We start from the raw sequence: 17,607 nt of genomic DNA on the forward strand, positions 1-17,607 counted from the left end.
TGTCATTCGATTTGTTTAATTCATGTGCACGGATATCAGTTTAATTCGATTTTAACAGCTTCATGTGTACATTATGCCCCAAAAAATTCCGCTTCAGTGTCGATGTATACGGCTCTCCTGCAATATTGACTTTTTATACTTGGTATTGTCATAGTAGATCTGCTTGATCGCCAGGGACAATATTTTACCAAAACCTCTTCTTTATTGCCTAACGAGCAATCGGAAACCACGATGTTGAAAATGCTATTGTCAGTCAATTCCTAAAGAGGTCATTTCCCTTCTTTGAACTAAACCTCGGAAACCAGTTGATTCATCAACTGCTAGGCTGTCTAAAAGTTCTTCATATGTTTTAGTCCACCAGATCGTTCTTTGTTTTTGATATCAGTATGTGCCTGGGACTTTATAATAGTTTTGTAATCCTTATTTTTCTACCTGATGACCTAAAGATCCATTAATGAGCCAATGTACCCATGTAATTTGATGTGCTCTGTAGGCGGGCATTGAGGACGCGTGGGGTTAAAATATAAGGGTAATAAGGGTAAAAAATTCACCTTCAAGAGGTCACGTTGAGAAGACCTAGGTATACAATCTCCTTGATTTACTTTTTTTAGAATAGTACAGCCTGTGCTTATTTACATCCAAGACTAGCTGAAATCGGTAGTTGTGCGCAATTAAAACAAATCTGTGAATCCCTGGCGCTAACTATACAAATAAAAGAACTCCAAAGGCAATTACACTACGAAGCTATCGAAGAGTTTTTCCAATATCGGCCGGAGAACAAATTTTAATAACAATATCAACACTTTAAAACCGTTGAAACCAAAACAAAATCGCAATTTTTATTGTTCATCTGTATTCAATGAATAACTCCAATAATACTAAATTGTAAATATTCAGATAATAGATTATATTGTAGCATTATCGCTAATCAAACTCAATTCCAAAAATACGGACTTCTGCTGAAGGCGTCTTTCCTTCCGAATAAGGAATAATATAATTATATTTTTATTACTTAATATACTGTTATAATTTGTTTCATAATCTATAAAAGTTATATAGGATTTACAACACAAATTTTATTTTACTTGAAAGGAATTTTATTTAACCGAAAAGATGATTCTATTCTAACATAAACAGAACCCATATGTACCTCCACTCATCATATCAGATCGCCAAACCACAATATATACCGATTTCTTAGAATATGTACTGCTGTATTATAGTTATGTTAAGTAATAATCTCGCCTGAAAGAACGTGAACAGAACAGTGAACTTATTTTTTCTTCGATAAGTGCCAACCGATATTGATCAGCTTCTTTCCTAGACATATCTCAGGCTTTTGACAACTTTTGACGGCTCCCTCATCCGGACCATAGAGTATATATAGAGGTTTTACTTAAATAGGCGAAATCGAGGAAATGTTTTGCGTCGTCCAATCAATGCTGGCTCTGAGGCCACTTTTTATATTGGTTCATTTGAATTTCCTTATAAAAACATTTGATTGGCCAATTTCTATAACCCGATTGTTTTTTCTATGGTTTGCTTAGCACGCCATTTTTGTGTTTCTGATATTGTATATGATCAGCATTTTTGTGCCTTAATTATAATCATTATTATTTGATTATAAAGTATCTTCATTCTCAAAAGTGTAGTGTATCCAGTATATGTGCGGAAATAAAAAAACCAGACGTCGTTTTCCTAGGAAGAAACAACCCAAGTTAGCTAGATTAAGGATGTGTATGTGATTTAGCATTGTCTTTACCTACTACGTATACAATTACTTATATAGAGCATTTGTATTCATATACATTGTTATTTACAGGAATACAACAGAAGAAGTCGCGAAAATATTACCCACCTTTTAATACCAAAATGTGTCCAAATTGAGCGTTGGAAAAATTACATTGAAAAGTTTTAGTTACCCTTTAAAAAGTTGCTTGTAAAATGCCATCAATTAAAAACTTAATTATGTTTAAGGGCTTCATTTACTTGAAACAAATGTATATTGGTTAAGATATTTATAATTAATATTTAGGCTTAAGGCTCCTTAACCGAGATAAACAAACAAAGATTAAAAAAAATACATCAATACAAAATAAAATTATACAATTTGTAGATTAACAAGATGAGCTTAGTTTTATAGACAAGAGGTTATTATGCTTATTTTATTATATTGTTTATTGATCCTTTCGTCTCTTTAACTCCTCGATTTTACCATAATAAGAGTACAGTAGTAATTTTGATATATATCATATATTTTAATCTTTTGTTGCTGTTCTTTAAAGTGTTACTTTTTGGTATGTTTTCTCCATTCTGCATTCACAACTTTTACAATAACATTGTAAAAGTAATTATAACTTGACCCAATACATTTGTGTGGTGAACAAGTAAGTAAAATATAAACAGACACAGACGTGCTGCTCTGCTTATGAATCATTGTCAACTTCCCCAAGCAGAGGGAATTAACTAGCTTGTCATGCATTTAGGTCGACGACTAACCTGGAAGAAGCACATACTCGCTAAATGAAAACAACTTGGACTTAAATTAGGCCACATGTATTGGCTTATCGGGCGCAAATCCAAGTTATCATTAGATGAAAAGGTATTGCTGCACGAGTCTATACTCAAGCGTATTTGGTCATATGGAATCCAACTATTGGGTACCGCTAGTAAATCTAATATATCTATCATTCAACGGTTCCAAAATAAAGAGTTGCGTGCCATTGTTGATGTTTAGTACTATGTTTCAAATGAAGTGATACAACGCGATATTCCTCTAGAACCTATAACGAGTGTAATTCAATGTGTTTGTGTAAAGTACTTCGAAAGAGTGCATCCCAATGTACTCGCTAATCAGCTAAATATGCGACGTGATAGTGAAGTGCGTAGACTAAAACGTTAGCACTATCTGATCTGATTATTGGTCATATATACTTTAGAATAAGACTAGTTAATGAAGATAGTTTTTGATACAAGAGATAATATATATATATATATATATATATATATATATATATATAACATAAGAAATACTTATTACCTATTGGGTAGATTGTGGAACCATAAAACATTTTCTTCGAAATTCGATTTCTGGCACAACTATCGTAGAGTGTTCAGAACTAATTAATTCTACTGAAATTTGGGTAGGAGTTTGTGGAGGGTGTGTTTGGGTAGAGGTGTTGCAATTTATAGCCCAGTTACTTGGAAGACTCAACTATGGAAGCTGAGGATACCAAAACTGGAGAAACTTAATCTAATATATTATAAAGTAAGTTAATCAAATGCAAACTGGCAATCGGCTTGCTAGACAGAATGACGAGCCCATCTCTTTGGTCGTATTGAAATATTCGAGAGATGAAAACTGAAAAAGTTTATTTCTCTCTTCATTGAAAATTAATCGAAAATGTAACACTTTACTGATAAGATTAAGTAGTACGCCTGTAAATTAGTTTTAAAAGATTTTTTTTAATTTGAGGTTTTATTAAGCCGCTATTTAATGAATGTATTTTACTCAAAGTACTGTCCATCGACAGTTGTTACTTTTTCTCATCTTTCAAGTATTTCCCGGATTCCATCCCAAGAGAACGATCCATTTTTTTGGTATCTTCATCAGAGATGAAGGCATGCTCAGACAGGTCACAGCTCATATGCCCGAACCAGTAGTAATCAGAAGGAGCAAAGTCTGAAGAATACTGCTGATGAGTAATACTTGCATTTAAATATCTCCAAGAATGCTTTCAGCGGTTTTGCAATATCTAATCGAGCTTTGTCATGCTGAAAAATAACATTGTTGTGTTTACGGCAGTATTCCGGCCGTTTTTCGCACAGCGCTCGCCTCAAAAGCACCAATTGTAAATTAGTTGAAATGAACCAATGAAGTTGGTTACAAAATCACCCGATTATGTTTTAACGATTTAATGCACATAACACCGTCTATTGCAATTACTTTAATATTTATTTATAAGCCTGATAAAAATTACAGAACGGTGAGAATTAGTCTTCTGAAAGATTCAACTGACGATGAAATTAGACGTTTTGATATTGCTTATTAAACTGACGAGAATCTACCGCTACGGCTAGAATGGCTGTTTTAATTGAAGACTTTGCTTTGTTACAAGTGATATTTTCTAGGTTTCTTCATGATTCAGATTGTAGGTTTCTTTGTAAACGTTGATGAAGGAAATCTTCTTACTTGCTACATACTTGCTTTGCTTTGACGAATTTGTTTATGGTAAGAACACCCTATGCTTGATACTATTCTTGCCTCTGGGTACAGGGCTAGACTCGGTCGATTTAATGAATATGTCTCTTTTTACCCGTAATGCTCCTCCTTTGGTATCGTTGTGGTGATACAGAATATTAACCTCTTTTGTAACCTTATCTATTAGCATTTCTAGAAATGGAGATATCTATCCAATCCTGACTTTTTTGTCATGTTATAGAACGTACCTCTGTACATTCCCAGATATTCAGGTTTCCAGGCTTTTCAAAGTCTATGTAGTCCTCGATATTTGACTTGTTTAATGTAAATTTAATGTAATTTGTTTAATGTCATAATCGGGAATCTTCCATCTATCCTACTAACCACAGTACCTGCTTGATTAGAGCGCAAGTCCACATATACTTTTTACTTTACAAATCTTTCATCCTATCTCAGAGTGCCCAAAATATTTACGTTTATAAAAAAGACATATTTAGGATGAATTAATACTAAAAAAAGAAAATCAGAATTAATGGTTTCGTTTTTATTAAAACAGGATCACTTAAGAATAGAATAATTAGAAAGAATAGGATATCATTAAAGAATACTTCTTTAGGTTAGGATAAAATGGATTTAAAGTAACTTAAAAGTTTTCTTTTAAAGACTACATGTTTCCGCTACACTTATTTTTAAAATTAGGTCGTTAATTTTATAAGATAAAAAGCGATAATATGTTCAAATACAATTACATCTTATGTTAATAGTATTTATCTATTTGTAAATGATAAAATATAATCTGTTTTAATAATATAAGACACTATTTAGGCAACCGTACTAAATAAAATATTTAATTAAAATATAAATCATCTATTTATTTATTAAATATTAAACACTTATTAAGATATAATGACTTTGGTAAGTACAATATAATAATACAACTGTATATCTGAGATTCTTAAACTATTAAACAGGCGAAATTAATAACAATACTGCACCAGTTGGCGGTACCCTAACCGTTATGGTTTCTGTAGACGCAACGGCGTTACCTTCGAACAGATACTGCTGGTCGAACACATCCTAAAAAAACAAAACAATCAAAAGATAAATATATTAAGTCGAATTAAAACATATATTAATAAAATGTGTTTCGCTCTGTGAAAGTCTGAGTTACACTAGAGCCTTTTGCGAATGGACGGTAATCATCACGAAGCTATATCAGAAATCAGCATCAGAACATACGCTATATTTTCTCTATATTTTCGAAAGCGCAAGCTAAGCGACTGAATATGTGAACAGCGTTGATAGTTGACACTACTACTGCTAATCGCAAAGAATCAGATATAGTCCTTTCTATAAAACAGCCAATACATGTCATAGACGACGTCGAATATACTGTCAATTGTAGTTTGGAAAATATTTAAAAAGATATTTCTTTTTTTTTTCCTTCTCGGTTTGACTCTATTTGAAAAGAGATATAATGCTGTCCGATGCGTCGGAACATGTAATCGGAATGTAATCATTGAGTTGGTATTGCAAAATTCTTTAAAATTTAAATTATTATAATTATGATGGGCTCTCTAATTAGTTACTTCGAACAGGAATGAGATAATGGAGTCGTCCCTCTTGTTAAAATAATGCTCAAGAGGGAGGTATTGATACCATTTAATAGTAAGTACCTGCAGTTTTATTTGAAATTTTACTTAATGGGAATATGGGCAATGTAGCTAAAATCACTGAAAAAAATAAAAAAAACAGTATAATTTGGGATTCACCAAAAAGAAGGCATCTATATGCAAAGAGGTTGACAAATCAAGATAACTAGAGCTAACATCAGCTCTATTCGAAATCGAATTTAAAATGTATAAAAAAGTAGATATTTTTTTCGATATAAACATAATTTAAATCAATTAGTTCAGAGAAAACTGTTAGTCTGGCATGTATCCAAACAAAACTTAAAAACTTTCATACCCTGTTAGGAAACGTATGATTTAAATAGTGTAAAGATAGGCCACGAGGAAATCCAGATATTGTTTTTAAAAGAATACGATTATTAAAAGTATATAATAAAATTAAGGAGGATTTGTTATTTCAATTTTTATATTTAGAAGAGGCATGGATATTTCAAAATGGAATATTAGGTCACTCTTGACAAGGTGCTAATCAATGTAGTATAGACAACAAAAGCTGATGAAGAAAGGTAAAAGTTAGAACAACAATTGAAGTCCAAAGGCGACTACCATTGATAAATAAACCATAACATGTCTTTACTCTGGTTTGAAAATTAGCTGTTAAAGAACTTGAAGGAACCATTACTTATCGTATTATTATAATCAAAGCCCTATACGATAGCACACTGAAAAATATCCCAGCAAACGGATCAGAAATGCATATAATTAAGAAATGGTTCGCAAAGCATAAAATAGGTTTTGAAGAAATCATGTTAAAGAATCAACTATGTCAAATTATTTCTCGGTAAATATAAATGAAATATTTAATTGCGTTTTATGTGATGAATAGTAACTGTTTTGCAGATGGAATTTACATTACGGAGAATGCAGTGTTTGAGTCTAATTTTATCAAGAAAAATATGTATAGATAGCAAAAGAAGAGATTAAGGAGAAATGCAAACATATGTAAATGTAAATATAATTCTTAATGAAAGTAAAATGCATTTCTTGGATATATAATTGTTAATAAGGTGGATTAGAAACGCCACTAAATAAAAAACCTAAAAATCTACATTATAGGTGATGCGGAAAAGAGTTCAATATAAACATAACAAAACAACCTTAACTTAGAAACGATTGTGGTTGTATAATTAAATATAGTTCGAGTTTTTCGACAATATATGCATTAGATGACAATATTATTTATTATTCTTTCCCTACGCCGCGCTGACGTCATACACATTGATGACATGCATTGTTGTTTTATTGGATAGACCAAACTATCAATTCGAAAATGCAATGTGAACAATTGGACCATATAAAGGAAATATTCAGCTAGATACAGCTAACTTTCGCAAATAGGAGAGGAAGTGTGTTTCATTTAGAAAACACTACGCCACACACACTTAACGGCTCACCAGAAGCTCCGGGAGCCTGCTTGGGTCGTTCTTAAGCCACTTTGTACTCTAGTCCTTACATCAAGTAATTAACAGCTGTTTCTGTCCATGGCGATTTACTTTGCTTATGAAAATATTGCTTGGAAGAGGTTTATGAAAATAGATTCTGGTTTTTTGCAACAGGGACAAAAACTTTTATGAGAGAGGTATAACAAAACTATCTCAAAATGGTAACAAGTTGGTGAACAAAATGATGCATAATTAACCTAAGTTGGGTCATTCTAATCGGGTCCGTAAATTTAAATTAATTTAAAATTAATTAATACATACCTTTATGTTATACTGAGCATTTTTGTTGTCAATATACTGAGATAACTTTAAATCGTATGGCATGTAGTAGCCGTCGGTTCTATTGCTAACTACTCCAATCGCTAGAACGTCTTGTTCCATAGGTTTCTTCCATACCAATATGTTATTTTTCTAAAATGAGAACAGGTTAATATTTCCTGTGAACATTAAACACCTTATCGCAGCTCACATTACTAATTAGCTCGCCCTGTATACCAAGACGATCCTGATTTATCCGTATGGCGTCTTTGTTCACAAGAATTTCCTTAAACTCCGGTCGAATTTTGTCTAAATCCACCGACATGATTAGCGGCGCTGCCATAATTGACCACATCGTCATCTGGCTTTTGCTTTGCTCTATGCTGAGACCGAAATTGCCAATAATTAACTAAAATAATCAGAATAAATTGGTGGGATACTCTTAACAATAACTCTTGTAATAAATTCACCATGTCTGGGTCGTTCCAATGGCCTGGACCAGCGAACTGGCGAAGATAGTCCTGATTAGAACTGAACCAAGTCGCTATGTCTTTGACATCATTCCAAGAATCATCTATGTCGCCGTAGTTTCTCCATAAATTGCAGTTCTCCACGGCACTAGTATAGTTTGCCTAAATAAATAAAGTTAATAATACATCTCAGGCGAAACTAGGACAGGATAGCCGAGAATTATTTCATTTATTTAATCAATTTTTCAGTTTAAATAAGATATTAATTTATTCAGAAAAATTAATACAATAAAAAACTGATAAAAATAATACTGCATAAAAAAGCATGATGTTGGTTTGGCAGTGATCCAATCAACAATCCATTTAGCACTTCTTCAGCATTTCAAGATCGTAGGCCAGTCAAAACATGCTGCAATTTGAACAAGCAACAATCAAAAGGCGCCACGTTTGGGGTAAACACTGGATGCAGCAGAACTTTTATATCATGTAGCTACACATTATCATGCAAGATTATTACTTTATTTATTGTCTATTATTCATTGACCTTTTTGTAACAACTAACTTCGGTAAAAATGTACAGTAACAATTTAATTCGGTTGTTGTTCATTAACTTTTGGACATTTTGATCCCATGATTTTTGGACCTGGCATTATCATAGGGGATTCATTTTTCTTCTCCAATCCCAATACATCACAGAAATTTTATTTTTTCAAGGAATCAATCCAAGATGTTGAAATGGCATTTTCAATAAATTTCTTTGATAGCCCCTATCCCACTTTTTGGATGTTCCCATAATATCACGCCAATATGTGAAAGACTAAGAACTGAGAATATATAACTATTGCTGCTTTCTTCTCAATGGTAAAAAGTAAGTGACTGAAAGTAGTTAAAAAGAAATATAACAAATTAGAATAACAACACAACAATATTACAATCGTCTTGTATTCCAATAAAATTCTATATCGAAAGTAAGTTTTATTGCAAGGATATTAAATTTCATGAAAGAGCTCTAGAAGCTGCTCTGGTAAGTTTCTTTTAACTGAAGTTTCTCAAATAAAATGTCAATTTTAACATAAGGTTTCCTGCTTCTAGTACCTAGTTGTCCATACATTTTTAAACAAAAGTTGCACAGAATATGTAACAGTAAATAATATGGTATAAGTAATAACATTATGAAATTATATATTGCAAACGTGCATGTCTTTTTTATTACAATATTCTTTTAATAGCTACTTTCCTTTTTAATTCTTCTATTTTTAATTATTATTGGTATACTTTAGAGGTTATCTGGACTTCAAATATTTCACCTGTTAAGCGAAGAATTTAGAGACCATCTTAAAGTGGTGGTCACCGAAAGGACTAGGATGGTAGTTACTTGACGGATTTTACAATCTTCCCACAACCAAACTGTATACATGTTAATGCGCTAAGTAGGATTTGAATTCATGACTATCCCATTAAGAGCAGGACCTGTCTTTTTGACCACTGCACTACCAAACCAATACTGTATAATTTGTAATTAAATATATCGATACTGAACATACCTGAAGACCTTTATAAGCAGGAAAACTGCAAGAATACATTATAGGGCGACCCGTTTGGTTCAAGAATTTAGCCATTTTAGCATAACCTTCCTCCATACCATCGGTTTCCGCATAACATCCATCTAATTTAAGATAATCAACACCCCACTCGGCGAAAGTATTGGCATCCAGTTCCAAGTCGTTAATACTACCAGGATAGCCTCCACAAGTATAAGTTCCGTAATCGCCATATATACCGAATTTCAGGCCAAGTGAGTGAACCTGAAATAAAATTATATTATCAACAGTAGTGCTTAATTATAAAAACTTTTTAACAAATTATATTTTATCAATTGTAGTTATAGTTATCTATTTGAAATTAACATCACGTTAGACAAAAAGCAAAACACGTTAGAACCAAAATAAAACAACTATACTGGTTAGTCGGAATATACTCCCAACTTGATCTAAAATCAAATAGTTTGATCTATAATACAATTATAAAGCCAATTTGGACCTACGGAGTGCAAATATAGGGTTGCACTAAAAATTCAAATCAACTAGTCATACAGCGCTGTTAAAACAAGGTTCTTCGATTGATTACCAATGCCCATCGCTACATAACCAACGAAGAACTGCACAATGACCTGGAAATCCAATGGATTTGCGAAGTTATCCAAGATTTCGCCTTGAAACACGAAAGAAGATTACTAAATCATACTAACGTGGGAGCAATACAACTGCTGGACAGCGCGTAGGATGTCAGGAGATTGAAGCGAACAAAATCATACGGACTTATATAAAGTGTATACCTTTAGGGTAAACTGTAGCTATAAGATATTATTTAATTATTATAGTTATATAATAAGTTAATATAGTTATTTTATAATTGAGGAATATATATTAATGTATTTTCTCGGGCTCGTCTTGCTTGTGAATTAATCCATGTACATAGGAAAAGTAGTAATAAATTAATTGTAAATTAAGATTGTACTAAGCGTATCTAATAAAGATGTTATAAAAAAAATTGAAATTGATTTGATCTGTTATAAATTATAGTTCCTAAAATTGTTATTTTGTAACACCTGTATATAGCCAAACCATTGCAATCTATCAGAATTTGTTTCTCAACTGTGCTCTCGTTATCGCATCTTAAACCAACGGCATTTAAAAGACCTCAAGTTACATAGGTCAGACTGTAACAGTCCAAGTATTCGAGTTATATAGAAGAATTGGCAGGATAAGCATCTGAAAGGGGCTGATTATATTCATGATTGTAATACTTTATATTATATATTTTCATCCACACGAACTATCTTAAATAACCACGAACAACTGCACCTTGACCGATTTGGCTTATTACTTCAGCGGAAGATGCCCTTTTTCTCTCCTGTGTTATTGATTCCAAGTTCTAAAACTCCTGCACCTGCTCCAACTGAATCCCGTTGAGGTATTGTACCATTGTAGGTGATCTGTCAGGACTAGTAAGTAGAGTGCAGTGCTAACTGTATCATAAAGAGTGCTAGATGCCTGAACATCCATATCAGCAAATATCAAGATCGATTAAGGAGTTTCTAACATCATTTTGAACTCTATTTCAGTTTTCAAAAACTGCTGGAATATCGTATCGTGTATTGTATCTACTACTACGCTCGAACCTGAGATGGATTTCACAAATCAATTCGCGCATACAGAGCTAATGAAACACACAAAGCGATAAAAAGGACCATTACACATTTTGCACATCTAATAGATCTACAATCAACTAGCGTAGTTGAAGTCCGTCTCGTTTTTATGATATTTATAAGACTTTCAGATCCTCACGTGAAGCCGTTGAGGCCATGCGCAAAATGGGACGCAGCTTGGTGAGGTGACACAGCGTAAGTCACGGCAGGATTTTCTGAGTTTAGAAAACGATAGCTACCGCGCAATATTGTTTCGCAGCGTGCCGTGGCGCAGCTTTGACTAACGTGACCTTTCTGTTTAAAAATGGAAAAAGATTTAATCGAATATGTGCAGATTCGAAAAGTTTATATATTACAAGTCACGAAGACTACTTGAGGATTAAATTCTTTAATTAAAATTCTTCACTAAATGTATCAATTAAAGTAAATTATTCGTGAGTCTGTTTTCTTTTTAGAGACAACTTCTCAGTTACCTTTTACTAGCCATCTGGGAGATAAACATTACCATTTCAGATGCGAATCAGATACAGAACTATATTCCAGTTCTGTCGTTATTATCGTCGCGCAATTGCCATTGTAGCAAGCCAACTGCTTTGTACAGTTTACTGCGAAGCGAGAACTACAATCGTATTTGCGCGGTTTCAGCGTCTGGCAGTTTTATCCCACGTACACTTGCCGTGACCCTCACTGCGTCACCTTACTAAGCTGTGTCCCATTTTGCGCCTAACCTGAAACGATATTTTCCCAACGGTCTTGATCATTTTTACCGCAACTTGGTCGACTCCAGCAGTCTTACCACATTCCTACATTCTTAATCGTCATCAAGATTAATCAATAATCATTGGTCTAAGAAAATGTGTTTTCTTACCAATCATCTTATAACTTCATATTATCCTTTTGAAATTCTTTCAATGTTGCAAATTTAAGGGTAAGTGGTTAAATATTCTGAACTTCAGCGTTGAATGGTGGTATTGATACATTAGTATTAGTATTTGTTATTAAGAAATTATTCTGTTTTGTTTATATAGGAAGAGACTACGAGCAAGCTACTATATTCCACCATCAAATATTCGTGTAATATTGATCTCGTTTGCATAATATAATTTGAACTATATCATGTTAAAGTTAATTCGTTTTTCGTCACTAATAATCGAAATCTTTGTTACTACAATATTATTGTTCAAGAATAACCAAATACCTTTTTGTATTCAATCTGTAGCGACCTTGAGGTATGTCGAATTTTACATCGTAGAATAACGGTCTATAAAATACCCAGAAATATAATTCCAGATGTTGAACACGGGCGGGATGCCAGCGGCGCTAACTGATAAACGATTACGAAGATTCCAAGAGGTTTATATGGGATGTTGCCCACACGACAGTAAAAGACCTCGCCATCCATGCCTATACAAGTTTCTATTGGCTAGAACTGCACATGCGCTCTAATCTAACCTGACAGTTTTCACAACTCGCGTCCTTTTCTACCACGCATTTTGTACCACAGTCTTAGTTGTGTAATTCGTATAAGCATGGATTGCGAGGTCTTTTACTGTCGTCTCGACTGCCCAAGCCTCGTCTGCAGGTAAATCCAGCGCTGCTGCCTTTCATCTATTATCTATTATATTTTCGTTAATTTTTTAGCCAATAAATAACGGTCACATAATACAAGCATAAGGGTTTTATTTCGTTTTCCCCCCATTCACCGAACCATACAAAACCCTAAAATCGAATTGTAATCTCGGTAAAATTCTTTACGTTACCTATAAATTAAAACCAAAGACATTTGGGCGTTACATTTCAAACATAATTTATCAGAATTTACACAGACTAAACATTTTTATTACAAATAGTGTATTATATGTATTCATAATATTATTAAAGATAATAATGTTTAGAAAAGACTGCATATTTACAAAAGTACTTTTTGAAAGTACTTCGCGGCATGTGTTTAAGTATGTGTTAGATTTAAAAGAAGTTGATAGTTTAAAAAAATACTTACATAGTCTGCTAATGCTTTAATACCGCTGGGAAATCGATCTGGATCGGGTTGAAGACGACCGTTTGAATCTCTCGATTTAGATGCCCAACAATCATCGATGATGATATATTCATATCCAGCTTCGAGATAACCATCTAAAGCCAATTTTCTGGCATTTCTTTTAAATAATTTCTCACTGAAATATACCCTCTTAGATAAAGTTGATCTTTTATAAAATTTGTTATAAATATATTAATTATAGCCAAATTGAATTATAGCATAAAAGATGTATCAAGGCCAAAGCAAATGAGGGTAAGATAAACAGTTCTCGGCATGACAATGAATTATTGCGATTTTCAGCTTAAAATTATTTTATTTGTCTACATATTATTCAATTGCTCCAACTTACAAATTATTAGAATATTAGAATATTTCTTCAACATTAATATTTCTTTTCATTTGGTAGGTTGCGAAAATAAACGGCCCTTTTAAATGTTCAATGTCATGCGAAACACTTCCCTAAAATAAATTTGAGATTGATTTGAAACAGATGGTCCTTAGAGCTTGATTTTTTGGGTCGCATTTCATATGAATCATCTTAGGAGGGCGCGCGACCAAGTTTAAATTGAGCTACCCACTTGTCATCGGTTCATATCGAAATCTTAATAGATTTCTGTCAACTCTAATTTGTCTGAACAATTGAATTCCTTTATGTATCCTTATGTATAGCACAACTGTCATGAAGGCCTTGTTAGATAAAAAAAACATCACACCAAAGATTATGTAATTGATATTTATCACAAAGACGAACCAAATAAATCCAATACCTTAGAAGGGTAAGTTTAACACTAATAATAAAAAGCTATACATGATATTAAAAACTAAATTAATACCGAACTCCTAAAATGTGAAATTAAGTAATATATTTTACTAAATATTATTGATAAACTGTTCAGAAGTTACAAATAGAAGGAGATATACAAACAAAAGACGTAAAATCAATAGATATAGAAAAGGTTGTAGATTTTGTGGAAAACTTAGCTCTTTATTAACCTTAATAACCTATATAGAAGATTCAAAGACAAACAATATCAGGAAATAAGGCTTCTATTGTTTCAATGATCGTTTCATTTACATAATGTGGAGCAGTGGCTTCCAATGAACAATACTTGGAAAATAATAATATGTAATAGATCTTGAAGTTTTCATTTTACCTTATACACTCATCTGGAAATTTCTGACAATCAGTGAGACATCGAAATCGTTGCCAACTCATCCATCCCATTGGTGGTGTTAATGCCAGTCCATTATCCAGACCCTCGCATCTGTAAATTAAAGCTACTAGCAGGAAGAAGAGTCCCAATTTAAACATAGCGAACCGATATAATTAAACCAAAACTCAGACAGTGTCGAATAATTCACTCCTTTAAATAAGTATCCAAGGTTCAGGTTTATCAATTGTTTCAAAATGTAGGTTAATTTAATTGTATCTATAACCGGACATTTCCAGCTGGTTTTTTATCGACAAGGCATAGTATTATACGAAAGTCATCGAAAATATACGATTTCTTATACGCATTTTGTTGAAGTGCTAATCAAAATTATTCGTGAGTAATTTTTGAATAACTTGTGCAAATAATGTTAGTAATCTTGATTATTTATTGTTTCAAGAAACAGGTCACCTAATTATTATTGATTGTTATCATTAAAGATTAGATACGTTTCAACTTTATTTTCATTGGATGCTTGCATGTATTCTAATCATTTGTTTGCTTTGAAAAGACATTTAGTAAGAAAAATAGTACAATATATATTAATCAAAATAGTTTTTATAAGTTTTTCCTATATCTCTGCCAGTAATAGCGACACCGTATCGAAAGAACGATGGTCATTTTAACACCGTGTGCTAACCAAGCTATGCTGCACCTAGCTAAACAAGTGTTAATCAAAAGATGTTATGTTTGATGATTGCCCTGGATACGCCAGAACATGACATTACATGCATGAGGATGACTTGAGGTCATAATACGCCACAAAAAAAAAACGATTTTTTGACTTAGCAAGCAATGAAACCGCAATGTTGAAACAGCTTGAAATCGTATTTTTAGATAACTAATGTATGAACACCTTTCCTTCTTTTTGAATATTTCGGATCTCTGTTACATATCATGAAACAGAGCTCATCAACAACTAAGCTGTATAAAAGTTATTAGAGACTTTAAGCTGGGTTCTCCTTCAATATACTTTGTTTGAATTTTTTTTTAGTTCTCCCATCAATTTTTTATCATTGATATCAGAGGACCGTAATATAACTCGTATCCTCTCCTACACTTCAACAGGTATTTTCTACATATGACCATCTATATTGTGTTCATTAATCGACTAAACTAAACTAAACTTTTCGGTTATTACTCTGATATATCGATCGAATTATGTAGAAGCAAGACTCTCAAGGAACATTTAATATAGGTTAATATTTTTTACGTTTCTTTACACAAACAATTCATTATATATGAACTTATGAACAATAGGTAACATGATTTGCATCATCACAGTGTCACTAGCAATACTGATTTCTTGTTCTGTTACATTAATGTAACCATATGGAATTATTCAAAGATCCTTCAGTGTTCATGGGATGCTAATACTTATATTCTTAATACTCTATTCGCCCAATCACTCTATTTTGAATTTGCATGAAGCGATGGATATATATAGTATATCTAAAGTTATTTTGTATATACGTCATCTAAATTTGTGATGTCAAAACGTCGCATTGTTGCCGTATCAACTCTGAGTTTTAGTTCAGTTTGACATACAACAAAATTCTAATCTAAATATAATAAAATAATAATTAAACAAAAATCAAATTTATCCGTTATCAAATATAATTTATTTTAACTTTCCATACCACCTACGAATACCCTTTAAGCCTAATCCACCAAATTAACAATTGTATAACTAATTAACATATTATAGTTTCATTAGAGAGCACATCTACCTTTTATGCTTAGTTCTTGTGTGCTTCGGTACAGTGTTTCCTTGTAAAGACGTTATGATATCACTATATTTCTTCTTCGTTTATTATGTTAATACGTATATACATCTTGATAAAAGTAGATTTAATCACTGCTTTCTCCTTAATGCATTTTCCATATGTGCAAAAGAGTTACTATTGGTTCTCTCTTGGCACATTTTAAGCAAATGCTCATGTATATTCTGAACAACTACATAAATATATGTGCACATAAATTCTTTACACTCTACAATAACATTTCCTACATTTATCATATATTAATTGTATACGCACTTTACTTGTTTCCACTCTCATCACCCTGTTGGCAGCATTAAATTATATCATATTCAGAAAGTTTCATTCAAGTGAATAACTAAGCCATTCTATAAATCTATCTAAGATTTGTTCACAATTCCATCATTTGTAAATTTTTTCTTCAATGTGTCTGATCGAATTCATCCAAACCGAAGGTGTTTTTAACTTTTCTTGGTTCCAGCATGAAGTACAATATATCTGTAATGAATTATTAATAAGTTTTTTGACTATAATCATTTTACCCTGAGTGACCAAATTTTATTGTTTTAAAAACAATCCGGAAGTTCCATTAGACTTCTTCGATAACAGTTTCCTTCGAAACAGTTATCGAAGATGAAGATAACAGATTCTAACAGAAGACCGATTCAAAGATAGATATTCAGATAACACAGCAAATTAACAATAAACAGTAGAAATGCTTAACTCTCTAACGAATTTTACTGACAGGAAGGGCTTCCATTATCTCGTTCCTATTCAAGTATACTGATTAGAGACACAATCTCTTCTGTCTGGCTTCGGAATTTTCAATCAAAGTAATAATAAGCAGGGATTTGGAATTTATCAAAACAAGCAAAGAATTGAAAATCTTTTTAACAAAAAAATTGAACTGACTTCAAAAAGTAAATAAGGAACACACTAAAAATTAAGAAGTAATCAAACTTAGATTTTTAACATAAAATAAATATTTTGAAATAAAATATGTTCATAATATTCGTTAATAACTATATACACACAATTTAGCTTAATACCTAACTAAACCTATTTATCTATTTACAATATTGTTTTAACTACTACCAATTGATCACTTTCAAGTCGGTGCCGGACCCACACAGTTATATTAATTTAGATTTGTTTTGTTGGTAATTTAATTTTTTGTATATGTCACAAAATTATATTATTATTTTTTTATTGTTTGGGCTCGGCACCGATTTGTAGTTTAATTTGTCAAATGTTCTAATTCAACAACAACAAAAAGTTATTGTACCCACTGAGAACCGAACCCGCGACCTCCGGAGCTAAACGCTTTA

General features: G+C 32.4%; 1 protein-coding gene across 2 annotated transcripts; it reads right to left on the reverse strand.

The window, feature by feature from the left end:
* Nucleotides 1-5,031: 5,031 nt before the first annotated feature.
* LOC143196005 (alpha-N-acetylgalactosaminidase-like) lies at nucleotides 5,032-16,375 on the reverse strand. Of its 2 annotated transcripts, XM_076403579.1 has the most exons (8): nucleotides 16,250-16,375; nucleotides 14,463-14,573; nucleotides 13,270-13,444; nucleotides 9,607-9,867; nucleotides 8,063-8,224; nucleotides 7,804-8,001; nucleotides 7,596-7,745; nucleotides 5,032-5,278 (listed from the first exon to the last, which is right to left on the reverse strand). In XM_076403579.1, the coding sequence occupies exons 2-8, from the start codon at nucleotides 14,531-14,533 to the stop codon at nucleotides 5,165-5,167; spliced, it is 1,131 nt and encodes a 376-aa protein (XP_076259694.1). In that variant the 5' UTR covers nucleotides 14,534-14,573; nucleotides 16,250-16,375; the 3' UTR covers nucleotides 5,032-5,164. The 2 variants fall into 2 exon arrangements, with proteins under 2 accessions (XP_076259694.1, XP_076259693.1); XM_076403578.1 differs by lacking the exon at nucleotides 16,250-16,375 and having other exon boundaries at nucleotides 14,463-14,739.
* Nucleotides 16,376-17,607: the final 1,232 nt, after the last annotated feature.

This window comes from Rhynchophorus ferrugineus, unplaced genomic scaffold (genome assembly GCF_030347505.1).
Source record: "Rhynchophorus ferrugineus isolate W39M unplaced genomic scaffold, kcgeb_rfMv2 rfM4, whole genome shotgun sequence".
NCBI lineage: Eukaryota > Metazoa > Arthropoda > Insecta > Coleoptera > Curculionidae > Rhynchophorus > Rhynchophorus ferrugineus.